The sequence below is a fragment of the Falco peregrinus genome, chromosome 10, assembly GCF_023634155.1.
Source record: "Falco peregrinus isolate bFalPer1 chromosome 10, bFalPer1.pri, whole genome shotgun sequence".
In the NCBI taxonomy this organism is placed as follows: domain Eukaryota; kingdom Metazoa; phylum Chordata; class Aves; order Falconiformes; family Falconidae; genus Falco; species Falco peregrinus.
This window is the reverse complement of record NC_073730.1, coordinates 23068078-23091306: the sequence shown is the minus strand read 5'-3', so window position 1 is coordinate 23091306 and position 23229 is coordinate 23068078. Positions and strand designations below refer to the sequence as shown.

The following is a 23229-nucleotide window of genomic DNA, read 5'->3' as shown; positions in this document are numbered from 1 at the left end:
AGAGTTCTTAGCATGATGACAGGGCTCCTCTAAATTGGCTTACCAGACCAATCTTAGGTGACTGGCTGTCGAGCAGCACAATACACTCTTTCCTTGTGAACAATGTTTATACCTTAATAGCATAAGTCCGTGTGAGCTCAGATTTACATTCTTCCAGGTGACAACTCAAACTTCTCAATGAGGCCACCATGAGTAACTGACTTAATGTTTCCCCTTTCAACAAGCATTGGACATGCCATGATTGAACATGACTGCAAAGCAATTGCACTCAGGCTTCTTCATTTCTCTGCACACCACTGTATTTTAGGACATTTCCTTAAGCAGTGAAGCACGTGGAGGCTCACTGTGCTGCAGTCCTTGGAAATGCAATAGTTACAGAGGTCCATTAACCGCCTGCCTCATACAGAAAGTACGTACTATGTGGGTGCTTGTGTAGAGAGAATAAAGAATGCAAGTTCAACCTCTGCCATCACAGCAGTCTTTCTTCACAGGGAGAGACCAAAGTTGCAACAGTTAATGAACATGAAATATGCAGACGAAAGACCTGTCCTCTCCTAACCAGAGACATGAAGAGAATCCCACCAATCCCAGGAGCAGCAGAGCAGGGGCAGCCTTAATTCATTTACACAAACAGAATGAGCACATGCAAATGGATTCAATTTCCCTTCTATAATTATTTCAATTTTATAACACATTGCTAGAAAGTCTTCTTGGCAAAAGGATGCAAAAGCAATGAAGACAAACATGAACTGAAGTACAATGATCCGACTGATCCTTTGTAACTAACAAACATAAACAAGGATGAAACATAGCTAACTTCTGTTGACTATTCTAATGACAAAAATCACTTTTTAGAAGAGTGTTTACAAAAAGGGCATATTGTTTCAGGCCTTTTGAGATCTAGCTCTCTGCAGAAATCATTTGTAACAGTCAAATGTTTATCATTTACAGTATTTCAAACAGGGTAACCCCAGGAACTGGAATGCAGCTAGCAGATGGTGAAAGAAATTAAGCTCATGACATGGTTCAGTAAACAACAAATTACAATAAGGTGGAGGTGCTTCCCACCCTGGGACAACTGCTGCACTGGGGAACTTTCTAGGGCTCCACTGAAACATGTCAAAACTTAAGCTGACTTCTGTCAGCACAAACCCAGCCAGTAAAACTTAACTTGCTGGGTTACCTTGAGACTGAAACCCAGCATGCAAGCAACCCTTTCCCAGCTCTTCTGTCTGTCCTCTTCACCAGGATCTGCTCTCCTGTAGAGCCTGGAAACACTCTCTGGGCAAACTACATGCCACGTGATTAGGAGTCTGGGACAGGGTCACAGGGTATTTGCATAGATCTGTGCTGGAAATGGAAATTGGAGATGGTATGTTCATTTAACCTACTTAAAAACAAAGGGAAATGAAATTGAACATATTCAGTGACACTTGGGTATGACTGTATGCTCTGGGTTACAGGGGAGTGAAAAATAACTGCTTGCAGAACATTAAGGAACCAGTTACAATCGAATAGTTTCCCAATTCTGGAAATCAAAACCTATAACTGAATGTCCAAGTGGGAAACTCCTGGGAGAAAGGACCGATAATATATTTTGTATTTGAGCCTCCTTCCCCTCCGAAGAATTGATATACTCCTCACTGTCCCTTGAAGACTACTTCTATGTTGTTTTTCCCCATCTTCCTGTTGGGTGGAGACTGCTGGAAACCACAGACTGAAGGTATTCTTCGGAGTACAGGCAACTAGAGACAAACACTGTTATCATCACCTTTCCTAATACAGCCACAATGCTGAACGTACAAGGAGTTTTGTGGAAGGACAGCACGTAGACACTCCTGCAATCAGCCTGCTGACATATTCTTCCACACTGGCATCCTTGCTACTCACATTTCATATAATCTCCCTATTTAAAAAACTCTGTAATTCTCAACATTACCAATGAATAATATATTTATTAATGTGTTAGTGCCACTAACTGTCCCTGAGGCTTTTCTTGGGAATGTGTGTCAGCTTATTGATTCTAGCCCTCCCCTCCCTGTACTGCTTTCCTCCTCTGCCAGGCAGGCAGGGATGTACTTCTGTGCTGCTTCAGGTCATAATTGGAAAAAAGATAGAAATGTTCAATATGGCTCATACATAATTCAGCTTATCAGCTACCCAGGAGAAATAAGAAGAGAAGGTATATGCACGTCTATTTCTCCTACTATCAACAGGAGAAATAATTTCCAGTTACACTAAGTATACATAGTTTGGTCACAACAGGATTTGCAGTTAGAACGGAAAAATGAGACACGTGGGAGCAGAGAATGAAAGGGTAGTAGGGAACCGAACTGTTAAAAGAGATTCACTTATGTGAGAATTCTCGATTCCTCCAGGAGACTGGACTCATGCTTCTCTCCTAATACTCAGAATGGAAAAAAGTTGGCAATTAGAAAGGATTATCTGCCCCTGATCTGTAAAACATCGCAGAAATCTAAATAAAATAAAGCACCAGCTTAGTTAGCTACAAAGACATCTAATAACAGCCTGCTAAACCCTGACTGTGACTTCTGGATTTAATGTTAAGGCCTATGTTCTAAAGAGCAAATTGTGAAGAAGCATTAAAACTTACTGTTAATAAAGGATTTTTAATGTAAAAATCAATACGTGCTGTGTATTTAGCAGCATGTAACCACGAGGACGTCTATGATAGAACTTTGTCATGCACCAGGGACCACTGCATTAGTCAAATTCTTGAAGGGAAGTGCAGAATGTCTGCATCATTCAAACTGCCACCTGAGAGCAATTACAGAAATTATTTTAACCCCAGAGGCAGAGGGAAAATCCAATCCTAGTTGACAGTCTTGAGGATATCAAGGGTTCCATGTGAAATGTGTCATTTTCAAATAGCTCTATAAATTCATGTTAGGAAAGTAATGGTGTAACAGAGAGGTGGGGCACACTATTTTTTGGAGGCCACTGAGACTAAACACAACCCCAACCAGGGCACCAAGTTGCAATATCCACTTTGTCAACATGTAAGCAAAAAAAGGAATTTTAATAATAAAAAAAAATTCACACCCCCAAAATGCATATCTAAGCATAATCTAAGGCAAATGACACAGAATAAGACAGCATGACTGAGGAAAAAAAAATAATACAGACCTGCCCTTAGAAAGTCTCAGAAAAGAGAATCTAAAATGTTTTTTCTCAAGTACAGATACATCATTACAGAACTCATCTTCATCAGTTAAGCCAACATAAGAGGCACATGTAGCTCTTCATGCTTTGTGAGCAAGCTCAACTCTACATGCATGAGCACATACAAACTGGTATACAGCAAATGTTTCTTAATTTTGTCCATTACGCGAACGTTCAGCAAAGGGTTGATATTGTTCAACTAGAGAGCAAAACACAGCCCCCCAGCCTGCAGATCGTTCCTGACCTTATGGGATCATGTTAAACTACCATTACTCCCGATTAAAGTAAATTTCCAAAGAGAAAAGCAGGCTCTGTGCCTGACTGGTAGTGACTTTTGCTTCTGTGCCTCCTAAGCTGTATGCATGCACATCTTTTCCTGTCTCTGGTGTTTCCTAACATTCCCTATTTATGTGGTGGTCTGCAAGTTTTACCTCATCAGGAAATCAGTAGGACCACCACAGAGCTAAAGAAATACTGTTGTGCTCCTTTATGCAATGCATGTCTCTTGTGGGCCTCTGAACATTTAACATAGAGCAAATAAATTATTAGCGTGTGTGTGCAAGTGCATACATATCTAAGATACATAAAGGCAACTGCAACCAAAGGAAACAGCAATGTCCTTGGAACAGTTGTGTATTCGAGTAGTATCACAAAAATCCAGTTGCAAGAAGCGTTTAAATGCAGATCTGCACGTAACCTGCTGAAAGAGCTCCACTGAGCTTCATGCACTCACATACACGGCTGTAAAGGCAAGCAGTAACAAAAAGGATCTGATTCCCCACCCCACCCCCAATAATTTTCAAGCCTATTGCACCTGTTATCCTGTTCTTAATAATACTACTACTGAAGAGCAAGCTGATCCTTTAAGATGCCCCACCTCCAGAAACAAGATACACAATCACATCAAGTATTGAATGATTTCTATGATTCCCATCACCACAGTGTCTGAGCACATTACAGTTGTTTAATGTATTCTTTGTCACAGAGCAGAGGGGAAAATAACTATGCTGTAAATGGGGATGGGAGAACAAGGGAAAATAGGTAACTTGTCATGTATGGCTGGCACGCTCACCGTTGGGAAAACCAGTCTCCTCTGGTTCAAAATCATACAATAATAAACACTTTTCAGTCTAGTTTTCTCATTACTCAAAAGTTTCTACATTAATCCATATACAACAAGCAATGTGCCTAAGCCTTTTCCTGCTTGTCTTAGTAAATGCAAGGAAAAAACCCAATCCATTCAGCCAAATGCCCTGGATTTGTAACAACTTCATACATTTACAAAATCCTATATATAATCAAGTAAACAATACATTGATATGCTGAAAAAACCACATTTCCTTAAAAGTAGACAGTAATTCTGACATTCTAATATAAAAAAATCATCAACTGACCACAAGTTTTGTATCTAAAACACCGTTCTTCCACAAAACATTCTATTTAGAAGAAACAACATAGCAAGCAAAATAAAACCTGCTCATATAGCAGACAAGGATCAAAATCTATTTAACAGGAGAAACAGAATAACAAGTTGTGACTATGGTTAAAAGTAAACCCAGCTAAATTCCACATCAAACTGAAAATCTGAAGAGTAACCTGAAAAATCTATTCAAGAACTGTGCCAATGTAATCTAGAAGGTACAGCAACATCAATTAAGTTTCTGACAATTCTTACATACCCTGAAGATGGGTATTACATCAAACAAATGAGAAAAGTATACAAATGTCTCTATAGCTAGCCCTCCAAGTGAGAAATGACATACCTCAATCAGACAATGCAACTGTAACACTTTAAAGGAAGTTCATAATCTGCAATCCTTTCATGACTGTCTCAAAAATATTACGTTCTATCACTGGGAGAAAACATAGGAAATAATACAGGAAGAACAACACATCTTTTCCAAACCAAGCTACAATATCACCATGTCATTTAAAAGCACCACACCAACATGTAGCTATCAAAGCCAAAGTCATCTTCTGCCACCCGCAAGAAAAAGCTTCCCACTTACCTTCTAACACTGTTAATTTGGCACTCGTGTTTATCTCCCCAACACTATTGGTTGCTGTGCACTCATAGATAGCTTCATCTCGATGAACACGCAGGGGCTGTATCCGTAGAACTGATCCTGATCCATCATCAAACTCAATAACCTTTAACAATAACAAGAAAGCACTTGTTTACTGGTATCTTCTGCAACAAAATCTGTAAGTCAAAACAATCCCGGAGTAGAAAAACAAAAACCAAACCAAGCTCAGTAAGCTATAAAATTCCATGTAATTAGTCAAATGTTCCAAGTCCAGAAATGCAAAAATTTCAGAGTCAAGAACATATTTGTCCTCTAAGGAGGCCAGAACAAATGAAGATCCAATCAGGTTCTTTATGAATTGATTACGGTTGACAAATTATCAACCTGATAATAAAGATGTGTATCTGATGATTTACAACATCTGAGCCATATTTGCACTAATGGTTTTACTAATCACACTGATAGCAATTTAGTGCCAACTTTCACCTTGATGGAAGAACAGAACAATATACTCTTGTGAGATTACCAGGAAAATATTAACAAAGCTAGAATAAAACCTTGAGAACCTACAGTGCATGCTTACTCCAACCGAAAGTGAGGGGTTTTAATGTCCTTCAGCATCGGGTACTTTGCAACTCTTGCAAATCTGACATAATCAACAATGATGTCGTTACGATTCCTTCCCCAGCGTAATAAATTAAGTCCTTAATAAATCATTGCCTTTCCATCCATCCTGCTAAGCTATAACATGCATTATTCTAATTTCTACATGGAAGAAAGTGGTATTTGTTAGTTTGCAGCTGGATCATTATATGCTATGCCTTAATGGCAAGGCTGTGAAGGCACAGCCTCAGGCCACTGTTAATGCCAAACTCATCCTTCTCCCATTACTGAACACAGCAAAAGTTGGAAATATTAACTGAACTGCAGATGGTGACAGCATGAGGGAAAGGCAAATGCCCTCCTCCGGTCACTTGGGAACTGCAGGGGCAGATGAAGAGACTAAGCTATACTTCGTCCCACACACATAAATGTCAGCGTAGGACCTGCATTACTCCATGCAAAAATTTTAACCTATTTTCAAGAGTTCTTTCTAGGAGTCCTTCTCACAGCATAAAGGCCAAATGAGTGAAAACAGGAAGGAGAAAAATAATGTGCACCACAAGACTCTGCAGTGACAGCAGAAATAGGAAGACAGCAAAAGGTAACGAGGACCACCACAAATCTGTTTATTCCTCACACTGGAAGGAATAGCTCTTCTGTTCTAAGGAACAGACACAGCTTGCAAAAACCCCTAAGCTGGGGTCAGACAGAGAAATACGAACATCAGCGCAGTACGTTGCAGGAGATAATTTTTTTAAAAAAATTACTCATTTTCAAATTAAATATGAAACTGTGACAAAATGCTAAACTTTCTATAACCTTTACACAGGATAGGGTTACTGCCAAATTTTAAAACAAGACGAAGTCAGATACTGAGATTAATTCACTCCAATTTAGTCCATGATAAGGACTAAAAAGCTAAGAACTAAAAAGCTAAAAGATGAAACAGCAGAAAAGCTCTTTTGCCCTTACTCTTCTTTGAACAAACACTCTGTGTGAGAGGAAAGGAGCCGCAGCTACTAATGACCTGACAGATGCTGAGACAAAAATGCTGTTCATTTGCTAACGATGGATAAGTTTTTTGTGTAATAACCCAGCATGTCTACATCAGATTTGTTTATTATTTTTTTCATTTAAACTTAATTCCAATTTTCTTCCAAATAAAGAGTATCCTAGTAATGAGGCAAAATTAATAGTTATTCAGCAAAAAAAGGTATTATTCACTATCTCATAACACAGTAAGAATGCCTCAACTATGTATCAAAACTGTGTGAATAAAGGTATGAAATTGCTCGTATAAATGCATATAATATGGCATAGCCCTTTGATCAGCCACAATAAGTACCAAGTTCATGAACTATAAAGGTTGTATCTACATACAAATTATAATGTTTCATTGGTTACTATACAACAAAACTTAACCTTTATTAGGGAAAAATAACAATGTAAAACAAGGTTAAAATTGATTACTTTAATCAAGGTTTTCCGCTCACATACAAAATCACGATTAAAATTGGTGACTTGAATCAAACCATTCTGGGCAGCAAAGTCATCTTGTGCTCCAGTCAGAAAAGCAAAAACATCAAAGACAGCGGATTAGAGGAAAGGCAGCAGAATTGTAGAAGGGTCACGTTTCCAAGGGCAGTTTTAGAGAAAAGAGCCCAACTCCAGAAAAAGAAAGTGGAGAAGAAGGTGGAGAAAGTCAGTGAAAATGTATCTGCTATTTAAAATACGAACCAAACTGGATGCTTTTTCAAAAGCATTTCTGATACCTGCTCTTCACTCCTACTTCCTCTCAGACTTCAGTTCATGGGGAAGTTAATTCACCCTTCAGGATGACTTCACCATGCACTTTCCAAGTGCCTTTCTGGGAGAGACGGCAGTAGCCATCACTTAGAAAGCCTTCCAACAATGTTTTGGCATCCCACTTTTGAATTCCACTGTGGACAGCAGGCCAAGGAGGTGCCTTATCTATCAATTTTCACAATGAAACCAGAAAATTACTGCTAGATCAAACTCTTATCCACCATCCGGTTCAGTGTATGCCCCAGTCTCCCATCTGGAGAAGAATGTCCTATGGATGTGCTTCCAGTGCTCAAAGGACAACACTTGCTCTACAGGTTGCACTGCTGCAGGGAAGGAAACTTACTTTAAAGCTCTAGATTCTATATGGTAGTGATGCAGATATGCAGGGTTGCAATGATGACTATTGTGTAATTAAGACCTGCAAGCATTAGACTGATTAGAGATTTTTTTATTTCTTTTTTTTTTTTGTAATTACCTCAAACCGCTGAGAACTGACTTTCTTCCCCTTCTTCATCCATGTGATACGAGGTTTGGGCTCTCCTGTTGCCTGACACACAAAAGAGGCCACTCCTCCAGAAATCCCAATCTGATCTTCGGGAGCTTTCATAAATGTTGGCTTGCCTGCAAAAATAACCAAATCACCCTCATGAGGACACAACATCAGATAAGCAAGGAATGTGTCATGTTAATCTAAATTCTAAGATAATTGGTGCTCCTACTACAAATCCAGGTTGAATGGCCTCAGCCACACAAATTCAGTGCAGACTGCAGCATGACAGGTAGAATTTCTGCTTCAGTACCCTTTTTTCCCTGAAATTAATAAAGACCATCTGGCTTGTTGGTAAAAGAGGGCAATAGAGGGCTCCCCAAAGCCCCCTGGGCATTCATTCAGGTATATGACAATTTGGAACCATTTTTAATTTATTTTTTTTTTAAATAAATGGATTTTCTCAGGTATTTAACATAGTCATAGCACTGGAAATTACAGAACAGCTGACACAACAAACCTATAAAATTTGCTATATATTGACATTAGTTTTCCTGAAAGCTGTTAAGACATTCATACAAATTAACAGATACAGTTTTAAGTACACAAATAACAACCTGTAATTCATTTTAAATGTCGACTGTTATTAAAAACCCTACAGTCTGTAAGTATCTGGAAACTTGCACAGGCTGGCCTATGCCTGGTAAGAAACTGATCACTAAAAGTGAAAGTCAGCAAAGAAACCAAAGTGACATTCAGGCCTGAAATACTTGGCAGAAATATTTTTTTTAAAAAAATATTAACATTTTAATAATCAGTAAGTTTCATGGAAATACAGTTGTGTCTTCTGGATTTACATGACAGACTCGCATGGATTAAAAAAGCATGAGGTTGAACATTTGTTTTTTATTTTGTACTCGCTGTATAAGAGAATTCTGCAACATGTGATCTGAAAATCATGTTGAAACACTGCTTTGTTCAAGTGAGAAATGTTTGATGATCTCTTATCCCTATAAAGCACTAAAACATTCAGCCCCACAGAGGGAGTCACCAGCGTCCACCCATGATGTCATTCAGCACACAGGTCACACTAAGGTCACATTCCAAAACAATTCTGACTGACTACCTCAGGGAAGAACCTGACCTATAAATGTGGCAGAGACAGCTTCTGGGATGTAGAAAGGTGGAGAAACCTGTTCAACACCAAGCCGTTGAACCAACGTCCCCAGCAGAGCCGGCAGTGGTTCCACATCTTCACGTTCTGGCCGTGCCCGCAAGTATGCCCTTGAGGGAGACAGGGACAACATCTGCAAGCTCAGGTGCTTTAAACACCAAGCTTTTGATGCACTGAGGGCTGTTTCCCCCACCTAGAAGGGATACATATTCAGTGACCCCAAAAGATGACAGTCTTCAAATACACTTTCCTAACATATAAGAGATTAAAATGCTGAGGGGACGGCTGCACATTGCAGCTGAGCCGGTGTGGCAGCCTGCAGCTGCTGAAGAGGGCAGGGGACCTTGTTCTGCTCCTCATGGCCTCCCCTCCTCTCCCTGCCTCCAGACACCGGCACCCAAACCCCTACGAGCAGCTCCAGCGTCACCAGAGTCTCTGAGGAGCAGCTTTGGGCCCCTAACCCAGCAGAAAGCCACCTCTTCTTTTCTAAGCAGGGTAGGGAGCGCAGCAGCTCTGGGCAGGATCAGAGAGGGTGAGGGGGCACTGCAAGATGGCGTCCCTCCCTCAGCATCTGCAGGCTGGTATCCGCCACCTGAAGCTGCCGAGCGCAACTTCACCCCTCAACAACGATCTCTGAAGACTTTGCTAAAACAGTAGTAACTCCTCAGTCCCACTTCCACCTTCTGGTTTAGCCCACACTTACGCAGACCCTCACTGTCCCTTCAGCATGGCACAGCGTGACTCAACACAGACAGCAGCTCGACCCAGTGACATACTCCAGCTGCTGCTCCTGACAAAGCCCAGAGGCTGGGCTCTGCCCTATTCCAGTGTGGATCAGATCAGGGAGACCGCTGAGGGCCCAAGATGCTTCTCACTTCACACACACACCCCCCACCCTTGTCCATACAGGGTGCTGAGGTGGGCTGCAGGAGGGTCTCTGTGTGGAGGGATCATGGCTGCCCTGTGCTGCTGGACACAGCCAGCTCCACACCGCAGGGCACAGCCAAGCCTGTCATGGCAGTGCCTCTGTGGTAACAGGTTTAAGAAGGGGCAAAACACCTCATGGCTGGGAGGAGTAAGGTAAAAAGTGTGAGAAACAGCCCTGTGAGCACCTAGGTCAGAGGGGGACGAGGAGCTCCAGGCACCCGGGCAGACTCCCCTGCAGCCCAGCGTGTGGCAGGTACTGCCCTGCAGCCCACAGCTGGGTGGGCATCTGCCAGCTGGCCACAGCCAACCCACCACAGCTGCAGGGTGAAGGACGAGGCCAGACCTGGTGGCGCGACATGCAGAAGCAACCACCTGCTGAGGAAACGCTTAGCAGAGAAGGGCTGGTGGCATGCCACTCCTGAGGCAGCAGGACAGCAGACCCTTTCAAAACCTGCAACATCAGGTGTTCAATGCAGACTGTGGTCATGTGCTGGGGAGCTGACCCACCGCTCACATGGACCGTGGGCACCAGGGGACACACCGACCCTGAGCCCAGGTGATCTGGGGGTCACTACGGCGCAGGCCTGGACCTCTACTACTGCTGCTTGCTCAGCTTTATTTCTGAAAGGCCTTCACAAACAGTGGATCCACCAAGGTCAGCTCTGTCCCCACAGAAGTGGATACACGTGCTCTTGTCTTCAAAAAGCTTCTGTGAAGGAATATGAGACCTGAACTGACCACAGGAATTCATCACACTCAGGTGTACTGAACATTGCCATCCTTGGCGAAGGGAGCCCCAGGACTGCACAAAGAAAATAGCTCAAAACTCAGAAGATGCCTTTTAAGACATCATGGCTGCTGTCTGCAGTCTTTGGCACATTGTCCTGACATGAACAGCAAGCAATTATTAAGTGTGCTTGCTTAACTGATGCTGATTTCACATATTTACTCATCTATAATCATGTCTATTTCTACTTAGTTTGTATTTACATATATCTGTGTTTATTCACCTCTCATCTATTCCAGTGAAATGTTAATTTACTGCTCAGGCTGCTAGTGATTGCAGTGTGATTGACTGCTTTGCTATGCAGTGTGCTGAGCTGAAGTCTTGTATTGCATTTCAGCAGCTGATTTGTTTTTTTTTATTTTCTGTTATTTACTCTATGATCTTAGTAAAATAGTGCACATTTTTCAAATGACAAATACAGCAGAATCCAAAGACTTCTGTCCTTGAAGAACACAATGCAATTATATCTCTCACTGTACACCTACTCCCCAGCTCGTACACTGAGGACTTATTTTACTTTTGTACATTTAAAAGAAAAAAATCAATACTATTAAAAACTAGAACAAAAGGAAACCGAATGCTCACCTGCAGTAAAACCTAAAAAACCTGCTGCTTTCTTCAGCTTGAATTTACACCGTTGTAATGAATCTTTTCCCCCTGCACATTTAATTGAGCAACACTGATTTCTAGAAACTATCTAAATCCACCGAGACTGGTCACAAAAGTATACCTGTATATAAATCAAATTTTCACACAGTCTGGGAAAGGATATTTCTATAAAGCCATTTTAAACATTTGTATGCCCTGAAGTTTTGAAATGGAAGGAAAGTACTAATTAAGTAAACCTAAAATCCTGAGTCCAGGCCCCAGGACAATTGAGCTGGACATAGGCATACACATTTTTATACTGATCAGTAACTGTTACCACAAATCCCAAAACTTATCTCAGTGAGAGCTAACAGAAGTGTGACAGATCATCCACAAAAATGATGTCTGTGGAAAATGCATGTTAAGTGGACTAGACTACCTCCACACCTCTCCTCCAACCAACATCTCTTTAACTACTGCCCAGAGGAAGCTGCTGTGGGACACATCACTAGCTACCTCCAAAGGGCAGTAGCAACCACCAGGGATAGGGCCAGACAGAAGCATGTCTTTTTTAACTTGTTTTGAGTATTTGCATTCTTAGGGTAGCCCTAGAAACACAACCAGAAAAAAAACCCCAATGTATCCAAAATACAGCATTTAATCAGTAACCTAGTTGTTGTCTTTCCTGTCATCTTAAATTCAATATGACCAGTCTCCACAGAAGACTACGGACATGCCAAGTTTTAAGGTAACTGTTGTTCAAACAAGCTACAAATAAACAAAAGGAACTGAAATGTATTTTACAGTGTCTTTTTCCTGACCTAAGGACCAGGCAAAGCTGAAGATTTTTTTATTGGAAGTTTAAAAAAGGAAAAAGAAGACTGATCGTATTGCAAAGACATATCTGTAAAGTATCACCCGAGCAAGTGTTGGGTGACAGCAGGGAGAGATGCCAGATGGCTGGGTGCCCATCACACCCACCTTCGCTTACTCCATCATGTGGAGTAACAACTCCAGACTGGTGTATTTCTCATTTGATAACACCAAGTCCAAACATCTCCAGTCTCTCTCTCTCGCGCCTCTGCTCAGTGTCAGATCCCTGGAGCATGTTCAGTCCTCACACTCTAAACTAATTCTTGCTCCTCACTTCATAAGCAAGTTCCCACTACACAGAGAATGGAACTTAATGCTATCATCATTTCTATTCACTCGTAAGCTTCAGGCAGGAGAATGGGAAAACTTTCACCTTCTTGGCTGAAATTTTCCCTGTTTGGTCTTTGCTCAAAACCTAAATTATTCTAGAGAGCTTATGGGAACAACACAGTTCTGGGGAGGAAGACTGTGAAAAATAAGAGTATTTTCTTACAAGAGAGAGAAACAAGCTTTATCTTATTTGGCTGGGAGCTGAAAGAAAACCAACTGGCTCAGACAGGCTCACCATTCAGAAACCTTTTTTAAACAAAAAATTCGAGAAGAAAAGGACTTTCCTTTCACAGTTGATAGTGCTGAAAAAGTCACTTGCTGAGCAAGCACGGATTCTTGGATAATCCTATAAAGTGAATCACAAGGAGGGCCTCATGGTGTGGAAGAGATGCTAGCAGAGATTTGTCTGCTTCACTATGCTGGAAAACATCAGCAAAGTCATGCAGAGTCCTGGGCTCAGCCTAGGGTGTGTGACGCTTTTAAAAGAAATGCTCCCCTGAATTACATTTTAAGAGGTCCCCAAGAACATGGGTACAGAAAGCCAGAGAGAAGTACAAGCAGAAAAGTTAGGTAGGCTCTAATCAGTAAGGCTGTGGTCTGCCCTCCCCAGCAAAAGCAAGCGTGATGGGCTGGGAGAGGAACCTGAAGCCCTCAAAGGCAGAATTCTCTGGTTTGCTGGAAAGCCAGTGACACAGCCTTCCTGCAGGACGACTCAGAGTGACAGCCAGCCAGCCAACCATGAACATGCATCTCTCTCACCCATACTTTTTTATATATAAAATTGCTGTTCCTCTCTGCTATTCTAGACAATTTGCTTGTTGTGAAACAATTGTTATAAATCAGAAAAGCATCTCGGTAGCTATTTTAAAATTTGCCCTATCACACATTTGTAGCAGAGCAGTAACATTACAGTTCTCCTTTTCAGGTTTTCCTTTCTTCCTGCTTTCAGAGCGACTTCATCACATGTGTTGTTTTTAGGCTGTGCAGCTTCTCAGTGAACCCAAAGGACCTTTCCACAGAGAAAAGTCTCTTTTGCCAGATTTCATTCAAGGCAGAAGTACAGAGGTGTAGCTTCCCTCTATCTTGGCAAGGTGTCTTTTATGTGAACCATGGCCTTTGAGAAATAACGTATGATCTGCTTTACCTGACTTGAATACCAGCCAGAGCCTTGAAAAATGATGCTGGGTCATGTATATTTAGCATAGAACCTTGTATTTTGCTACACGTTAAACACACACCAGTTACGTAAAATATGCTTTCTTGCAATTTTCTGAAGAGCCAAAAATTTCAAGTGGCTGAAACGTAATATATGCCAACATAAATATGCTTCATATACCCAAATATTAACTTGTTTTATTTCAAAGACCCATCATCATTAGATGGTTTCTTAAAATAAAGGGGAAAATTAAATTGAATCCTGATGCTTTTACAGTATTTAGCACCCACATCAAATATACCTCATCCAAAAATTCTAATTCAGAAACTGGCAATCATACTGCTCCTCCTGTTCTTGTGGATGCTATTTTTCCAAAGAGTTGCACACAGGTTTTGAGAAAAATGAATTATTAAACACATGTCTGCAATTAAGTGTTCTATGAACACTCACCTGCTGTGAGAGATTTTAAAGAAAAATATCTCTGTCCTCATGCTACAAGTGCCCACTGTTCTAAACAGAAGAGCAGCCAAAAATAAGACCAGGATTGTAGGAGAGGGGAAGCTTGTATTTTTAACTGAAAACTTTCATGACTTGGGCTAAATTAAGATTGAAAGTAATCTTTTGTGAAGGAAAAAAATTACAGTTGTGATATGAGATGAACTAGGTAAGCACATATAATAGGCATAGATGGGTGCCTTATTTAGATGCCTGGGCTAAATGCATTAAAAGAAGTTATTGACACAAGCATAAAAAGATCATAATGGGAATAACTCTCGATCCTGGAAATTGTGAAATTCAGGTTTAAATCCCTGCCTTTAACCTTCCCGTCAGATATGGCAAGGCACAACTGTGCCTCAGCTTCCACTGCAAAACTTGCCTGCTGTTCTCACATGGCTGCTGTCAGGATGAATACGTAGAAAATGATGATGTGGCTCCGTTGTTATAATACTGGGAAGAAACCAAGAATGACACAGACTTTCTCATGTTCACGACTGACTTTGAAGTGGAAATAAAGTGGTCTAGAAGACAGAGGTGCCCCATTCATATATATATACAGCAAGGGTATTTCTCTTTTTCCATTTCCTTTATGATCTTGGATGATTGATAACCGTGCATGGATGGATGCCTGCTGTAAAGATACTCTGGTGAAACCTACTCTATGATTTTTCTCCTAAGCATCTACTGCAGGGCAGGAGGCAAGCCTGTGGGTTCTCCAACTATCCTTATGTTTAATATCCTTATGTTTTCTTTCCAATATACCCACCATCGTTTAAATGTGGTTCCTGTCCCTTTGTGATTACTAAAAATATTGTTTGGCAAAATACAATTTTTTGTATTTAATTCCTGCACTTTTAATTCCTGTATAATTTACAAGTAGGAAGAGCCTGTTTGAGCTTCATAATACCATTTTTTAACAGCAGCTTACTAAAGCATCAGTAGGTCTTGGTGATCACAATGCTAATTTATTCCTTATTTCTCCTATTTCAGTTTTATTTCGCTAAGACGACAGCACTTTATAAATGAAACTTTTGTCCTTTATTGCCTGGTGGAAGGTACTTATTAAATAAATGCAAATATATGTAGTGGGGTGTTGCATGCTCAAGTACGTACACAATTTTCTTTTTATCCAGTGAATGGATCATAACCCTTTCTCCATCCACTTCAAAAACCACTTAACTGCATCCCAATCACAGAAAGTGGCATTCCAAATTCAACACATTCCTCAGATCACTCTGAATTACAGGTTACCCAATGTTACCTGCGCATCTTCCTCTCTTGTTTTATCATCTTAGTGTTATTAGCTTTTAATGCTTAAGAGATTCCCAACAGCTAGGAGAAATGACTCTGCTATTTCAATCCAATTTTAGTGGTTGAGTTTTCCAGCTTCATGTGTGGTTGTCCGTGATAATCAAATCTACAAACATTATCTCTAAACAAGCTGCATTTCTCCTCACCTTCATCTCCTCCCTTCCATAAAGTTACTCATAGATACCTTTTGAGTTCCTACAAAATGAAATCAAGTGAATGATTAATACACAAAACTCTAAGTATATCTCCTAACATGTTTGATGACCTCTGTAACTTTCAGTAGAAAAATTACATTACAAAAATAATAAAAGCAGTCATCCAGCAGAGGCTTCACTTTTCTCTAAACACTAGCAGGAAATACAGTGAACTAAGATGCAAGGTACTCATTTCAGCAGGTGAGACCCACTGTGCTTTGTTTATCTGTATTAAGTTTAATTGAGGAGAATGCAAGGGTACATGTCAGGTCAAATGTTTAATTTTATAGGTATTTGTAATGATTTAAGCGCAGAAACTCTTATAATCTTTGATTCTTGCTTCTTCACTGCCTCAGCAAAAGAGGGGTTTTTTAGTTTTATAGAAACTGCTTACAGTTTCTATAGGGTCTTTCCTTACAATAAACCCAACCTAAAGGCAAAGCTTTGGATGTGGCTGAGGTGCCTCTGGGACATGAGAACCAAATATGGGGACCTTCACACCTAGGCTGGCATTTTCAAGCCCTCTTTTCCCTTTTGCTAATAGCAGATTTATACTTATTAAATCTGACACAAAACACTGAACTGTCTTTAAGGCAAAACTGAGTATTTCAAAATTTCTTCTTAAAAAAACCAACACCTTAAAACCTCGTGTGTCCTGTGTGCTTCTGGTCAGTGTCTGGATGTTACATATAAACCAACCCTTCACCAGTTGAAACTGGGTGACTGCTGTTAAAATGCTGACATTTGGATAAACCCGTTTATTCCACAGAAATATGGGTTAAAAGCCATTAAGTCACTGAAGTGTTAAGGCCACGATTACTAGATATTAATAAACTACAGCAAAAGCCTGTCATCATACTATTGCACTTCAGTAAATTTCTAATTCTGCCTCTTCATGAATCATGGGAATTGCTGAAAGAGTTTAAACACCTAAAATTAACTGACATGATACTGAAACAGAATTGTCTCCGGCAACCATCACACAAGTATGCTGTGCAAGTCACTCAGCAGTGCTCAACATTCTGGGTGCTGATTTATTTTTTGAGAGAGTTTTAGGCAGGCAACTTAGACCTTAATGCAATGGGGAGGTGGTTTCTCTTCATATCATATCTGCAGGGTGCCCACAGATTTTTGCGCACAGGGTGGCAAATTTTCTTCATTATTTTTGAAGGCTGTTGTAATTGCAATGTCTTTCTCAAAGTGCCTGGCTGGCTATCAGTGTGAGCTGCTTTACATCTCAGTAAAAAAAATCCCTAGCTCTGGCTAATCCCTGTGCTGTGATTGACTCTTGTCCATGGATTTTTTTGAAGTTTTTTGTGTGCCAAGAAGGGGGGGGGGGAATAAATCAGTCTCCCTACTATGACACCATTCTTACAATTGCTTCCAATAAATGAAACAACACATAACTGGAAAAAGAAAAATATGCCAAGAAGCACAAAGCAGTCCTGCACACAAGTGAAGAATACTGATTAAAACAAAGCAGAAAAACAGCCCAGAGAAACATCCTTCTGGAACCTGAGGTCATCTTCATTTCCCCTCCTCTGCTTTTACGTTTCCCTAGAGCACCTGCAGCCTGTATGTGCAGCTTGCCACATATCTTGGGGAAAAGCCAGATGCCTATGTACGGGTTTAGCTTTTGATTCTAACTCCCCAGCATTTATACCAAGTATTATACCGAGTAGAAAAACAAGGGAGAGCAGAGAAGCACTGCTCTAACTGCAGACCTTCCAGCAGCCTCACAGAATGGGTTTCTGCTTTGCTTTAATTTAAAATTGAAACCTGAAGTCAAATTTCCACCTGGTAATAGCTTAAAGGCACTTCCAATTAACTTGGTAATACACACTTTCTGAGTTAATAAATTTTTCAGCCTCTGTGTTTAATACAATTAAACGTTTGGGCCTTTGGCCTTAGACCTTATTTAGCTTGAGAAAGGATTGCAGGGAGACTGCCTCCAATTATCACCATTTACACAACATTCACTTAAGGGCTTTCAAATGCATACATACAGAACACTCATTTAATCATACACAAAATTCAGCACCTGAATTCAGGTCTCCTCTCTCTTGCACAGAATAGATACAATGGACAAGAGGATAATAATGTCAGCTACTGGGCTCTGAAATCAGTCATTACAACGCCGCCTGAAGCGGTACCCAACAGCTGTGCCTGCTCCTAGGAATGAACTTTTTCTTCCAAATCTGCATGTTATTTGCAAATTTATTCAAAACTTCAAAGTTAATAAAGTGTACTGCATAGTGTAAAGAACCCGTTAAGATATGCAGGACCAGGAAACAAAGACAGAACTGAAATCTTGTGCTTGAAAAAACATGAAAATTAATTTTGCCAGCATGCCTACCACATTAAACACCATATTCTTTTACACAAAAGGATTAAAAGGTTTTAATCCCTCTTTGCAAGCAGCTAGTTCTTGATTCAGCAGTTCAAAAGGCTTTGCCAAGCTCAGGTTTTTCCCCTGCTTTTAAGAATTAAAAGTGAGCGTAAACCTTATTTTGTAAACAGAGAACATACTACAATGATTTTAATAGAATTGGGAACCAGAGTAAGCAACCTCTTCAGAATATCAGTTACTAAAGCAAAGGCATCCTGGGCTCTCAGGAACGGACCTGCACTTCATTTTAATGCCACTGTATGTTGTTCTGTCCTCCTCCTTGTAATGAGCCAAATTTCTGCCTCATCTATGTGGTAAGGAGGAAAACCTTCCGCTTAATGATAATGAGTGCACTCTGGCATTTCTGTTACACTACACCAGTGATTTCTTTTTCCTATTTGTTATCAACTGTTTCATCATGCAGCATCTGTAGTACAGTCTGCAGAAACCCAAGAAATATAATTTCCAAATTTAAATGTTTACCAGAGTGTAAAAAAATTCAGCAGGTAGCTAGGCACCCAAGCAAAATACTCTCAGGTGTAACAAAATAAAAAAAGAAAAAAAAAAAAAAAAAAAAAAAGGTGTGTGTGTGTGTGTGTGTGTGTATTTTTTTTGCCCATTCTTCCTTGAAATTCCCCAAGAAACAAGAATATTTCCCTATTAAAAGGCTTCCTCTAAGTCAGACTCCTCAGTAAGTCTGCATAGAGAGGTTCAACGCTTCTGGGAGACACCAGGCAGCTTTTTTTCCCAGTAACGATGTATTTTAGCAGTGGTTAAATTAAGCATAGCTCAAAAGCCATTTGAGCAATTTCTATGCCAGGGCTACCACCTCTGCCTGGAAGCGGGACTGCACTGGCAGGAGGCTGCTGAGCAATTCCAGTCCTCCAGAGCATAAATACAAGAACCAAAAGGAAACGCCAAGGCCACACTGCACAGTGCCCAGCTGCATGCTGACCTTGGTGCAATCAGTGGTGAAGCCAGGGAAGCTCCAGGAGCTGCTGCCTCTGGTCCCTGAACTGTCCCCAAGTTTTCCCAAAATGGCTCTGTATGTATGTGGAAAACAGCTGACTGTCCAATGTGAATATTGGGTGCCTGAACCCCACAGTAAAGAGAACAAATGACACCTGCCAAAGGTTTGCAGTTCTACACTTGCTGCAGCCCAGCCCTGCTCCATGCACAGAGCAGGACAGGCACTTGATCCCAGGAGGTGCCCATTCCCTCACCCAGGGCTTTCCGGTTCAGCAAGGGCTGACTTCTAGAAAGGCATCAAAATTAATCATCTTCATGGTTGATGCATTCTTGATTTAATTTTTCTAGCATACACTCCTTGCTGTGTTATGAATGTAACAGATAAAATGAAAAACTTTTTTCACTTTAATAACTTTCCTCTGAAGATGAGGTCAGCCTCTTGTTTCCAAATAGCACTCCCTACCTCTCCCCAGCTATCACATATTATCCCAAATGTGATTTCTTTGTGGCCTTTTACCTGCACCAACTTTTATTTCATTTCACCTGATTATGCAAAGATTGTAGAAAATGCAGAAAGCTGTGATCTCCATGGAGAAGTTACTATTTGCCACACAAAGTGAAAAGTTTGGCCACCAAGTCTACCCTGAAGCCCAGATAATAATGTACTGGGACCATGAGATGCTGAATTTGAATTTCCGGAGCTGGCCTGGCACTTGTGTACAGGCTGGAGTATGCGCTGAAGAGGAAAGGCTGCATGCGGGACCAGGGAGCCACCCCTGAGGGTGCTTTGTGCATGGGGCTCTGAAGGGAAGTCTTTCTTCTATCTCATGAATTATCACTTTCTTCAGTGCCTCTGACAACATCTGTGTCTCTGGGAAAAGGGAAGACCAGTGAACATCACCGTTGCAGTAGGTATCTTGGCAAGACAGCACATATATTCCACCAAGGAGGTGGCATTTGAGACACTGTATTTTATCCTCACAAAGCTGCTACCCAGAAACAAACTTCCCTCATTAAAAGCACCAAAAGTATAACCCACACTGGTTTAGGAGGACATGTTCCTCGCTCACCATGGAACTCTGCTGTGGGTCACAGACCCTACTGTGACACCAGCTTCTGCAGTACCTGGTGGAACAGGAGCAAACCAAAATCCAACACAAAGTGGCAGCTGGGAGCTACAGCACGCGACTAAAACCAAAGGAAGAGGTTGACATGGCCTTTCAGGCTGGGTACCCTTCAGCAGCTGCCTTCCCCTTGAAGACCTTGCTGCTCAGCTCACACGCAAGAGTCATGAGCCACAGGGGCTGGCAAAGTACCTAGAGAGTCATGTTTACCAAACTGGCATTAAGCAGAAGCTCAGTACAAAGACTGGAAATATCTATGAACAATGAAAAGCATCTAGTAGCTCCTGTAATTATTTTTTTTTATTTTCTCATGCATCTTAACTCAAATATGTTCTTTATATTTTAGCCATGACCTACTCACAAGTAGTTGTGGATTGTCTCCCAACCCAGACCTCCAGCATCTTTTTCCATGTTTCTCCTCATGTCAGCAGCAAGTCCCAGTTTCATGACAGATTCACATGATCACAGAGGGTAGCCAGGAATTGTGAGTGGCTGCTCCACTGTTGACTCCTTGCCATACGTTCACCAGGATAAGCCCGTCGGGGGAGAACCCAGAACTGTTGATACCAGTCCTCACGCTGACTTTTGCAGCCTGGGAAGATGTTTATCCCCAAATCAGAGCTCACCAATACATAGAAGGCTGCAGGTGCCACAAGAGAGCAGTAAACAAGTATGCCGCTTACAGAGATTTGCCGTACTTAGTTTTTACCTGCATCACTTACTTTCACTCTCACTGCTAGACAAAACTATCACATGCTACAACCTTAAGGGACATGCATACAGATGTCAAACCTGCAAGGTTCAGCTTGCTTTTAAGCTCTTTGTGGAGACTACACAGGATATATTTATAATAGAAAACAGATCTGTCTTTCAGAGAGCTGTGTCTAAGTCTCCCTCACCCAACCCCATGCTGTCGACCGAGTCCCAAGGTTCCCAGCTTCACACTTGATTTGCTGAACTAAAATCCATACCAGCAGAAAGGATGACGAGTTACCCCAGTGCAAGTAACCGTGCTTCTCAGGTTCTACATTCGCGAGAAAGAAGGCACTGTTCCCACCTTGGGGATCTGACATCCCAGTATATTTCATGAAGGACATAGACATACACCAAGGCGAAGCACAAATCTGTATGTGAATCTGAAGCTTGAAAGAACGGCAGCCTTCCTTACCTACTGCAAGTCAGCTCATTGCTAAATTGTAATGCAGCCTAGGAAGAACAGGATGAGACAAAAGAATCTGTCCAATTATGCCTGCCTCAAGTGAATTTTATTAGTCGCTCAGCTCTACTAAAGGTGAGGATAGCATATCTGTATATACACAAATGGATCTTGCTTAAGAATTACCCATGCAGGAATAATCCCCTGCCTATCAGGGGCCTTTGATTTTCATGTTATGTTTTAAAGACTGACTTGAAGGTAGGTGCCTGTCAACTCCACTTGCGTTCTCCAAGAATAAATGTTTATCAAAGGGGTGTCTGCCATTTGCTGAGTTGGAATTAGTTACACCAACAGGGTACCAAACGGGTCACTCCTGTCAAATTATCAAAAAGGAATCTGAAATAGAAACACTAAGCAGCAGGAACTGAACACGGAAGTCTGTCAGAGCAAGCGTGACATGGGACAGCCAAAACACACAGGCTCAGAGGGCTGGAAGGGGCTCTCAAGTAGAGTCCTGTCCCTCAGCCTTGAAAGGGCTACACTGTGCAACCTCTTCTGTAAATGGATCACACACCATCTTAAAACAGGTTTGAGTTTCAGCCACACTTCTCTTACTGGAAGACTTCCAAAATAATGGTCACGGAAACATCAGCAGGAAAACACACTGTGGTTTTTTTTAAAGTTATTTGTTGTCAGTTATACCCATTTGTTTGTATGTTAACATGACCCTTTAGCTGGAAAGGGTTCCGGTCAATCTCTGTTGCTTTTCTCTCTTTCCCCCAATGTATACCTCAGATCATTTTTACCCCCTTCTTAGTAACAGCAAAATGTTTTCTGTCTGATAGAACCCCTGTGAGACATCACAGATTAAATATGTCTTTAAAAAAAAAAAAAGTAAAAAATATTCCATGTTGATTCTTACAAGGTTTCTTTGAATTCTGCTTCATACTCCCTTCTGGTAGAATCCATAATACTTTATCACCATCATCTGATTGTAAACCAAGAAAAAGCATACGTTTGTGTTTGGGCATCTTGAGATTACCATTCATCACCTTATCTTCTCTCCTTCCCCCTCCTCCCCCTTTTCTTTTAAACTTATGCAGCTTTTAATAATTTTTCTATATAAACTGAACCAAGAAACCATTCAGTCAGTTTAATTTATAAGATCACACCTACAATGTCCGCATAACCATTTCCAAGTTTCAAGAAAACTTGCAGTTCTGTTGATCACATGCAGAAAGTGTTTATTAACAAGACTACTAAGAAACCTGCACTTGCCCTTTCCTTCACAAGTGCGTGTCCAGATCTCCACTTTAACCATGGTTATGTAATGAAGACAAGTTTATTTGTTACTAGACAGAAGCCTCAAAGGCATGTTTATTGTGCAAATTAGGAACTATATTGCAGAGTTATACAAAATATGCAATTCAGCTGCTGTTGTAAAATAACCTCAGATAATTAAAAGTGAGATAAAGGTAGAAAAGCAGAAGATGAAACATCATCTGGGAGAACAAGCCCACCAGCACAAGAGCAGCTGCCCACATTTTCAGTGCTTAGACCGTAAAAACAAGGCTGACGATATGATTTGCAAAGTGCTGAAATCACCCAACAGCACCAGTCATAATCTGAGATGCATGTTTCCTTCAG

The 23229-nt window shown here is 41.0% G+C and overlaps 1 protein-coding gene across 7 annotated transcripts in view; it reads right to left on the bottom strand.

Annotated features, from left to right (window-relative positions):
- Positions 1-23229, bottom strand: part of PTPRF (protein tyrosine phosphatase receptor type F) — a 392426-nt gene that overhangs the window by 193311 nt on the left and 175886 nt on the right. For all 7 annotated transcript variants that reach the window (XM_055815291.1, XM_055815290.1, XM_055815294.1 and 4 more), the window contains 2 exons: positions 8095-8240; positions 5193-5334 (listed from right to left, as the gene is read on the bottom strand). In XM_055815291.1, coding sequence (XP_055671266.1) covers positions 5193-5334; positions 8095-8240 — 288 coding nt within the window. The remainder of the gene's footprint in view (positions 1-5192; positions 5335-8094; positions 8241-23229) is intronic.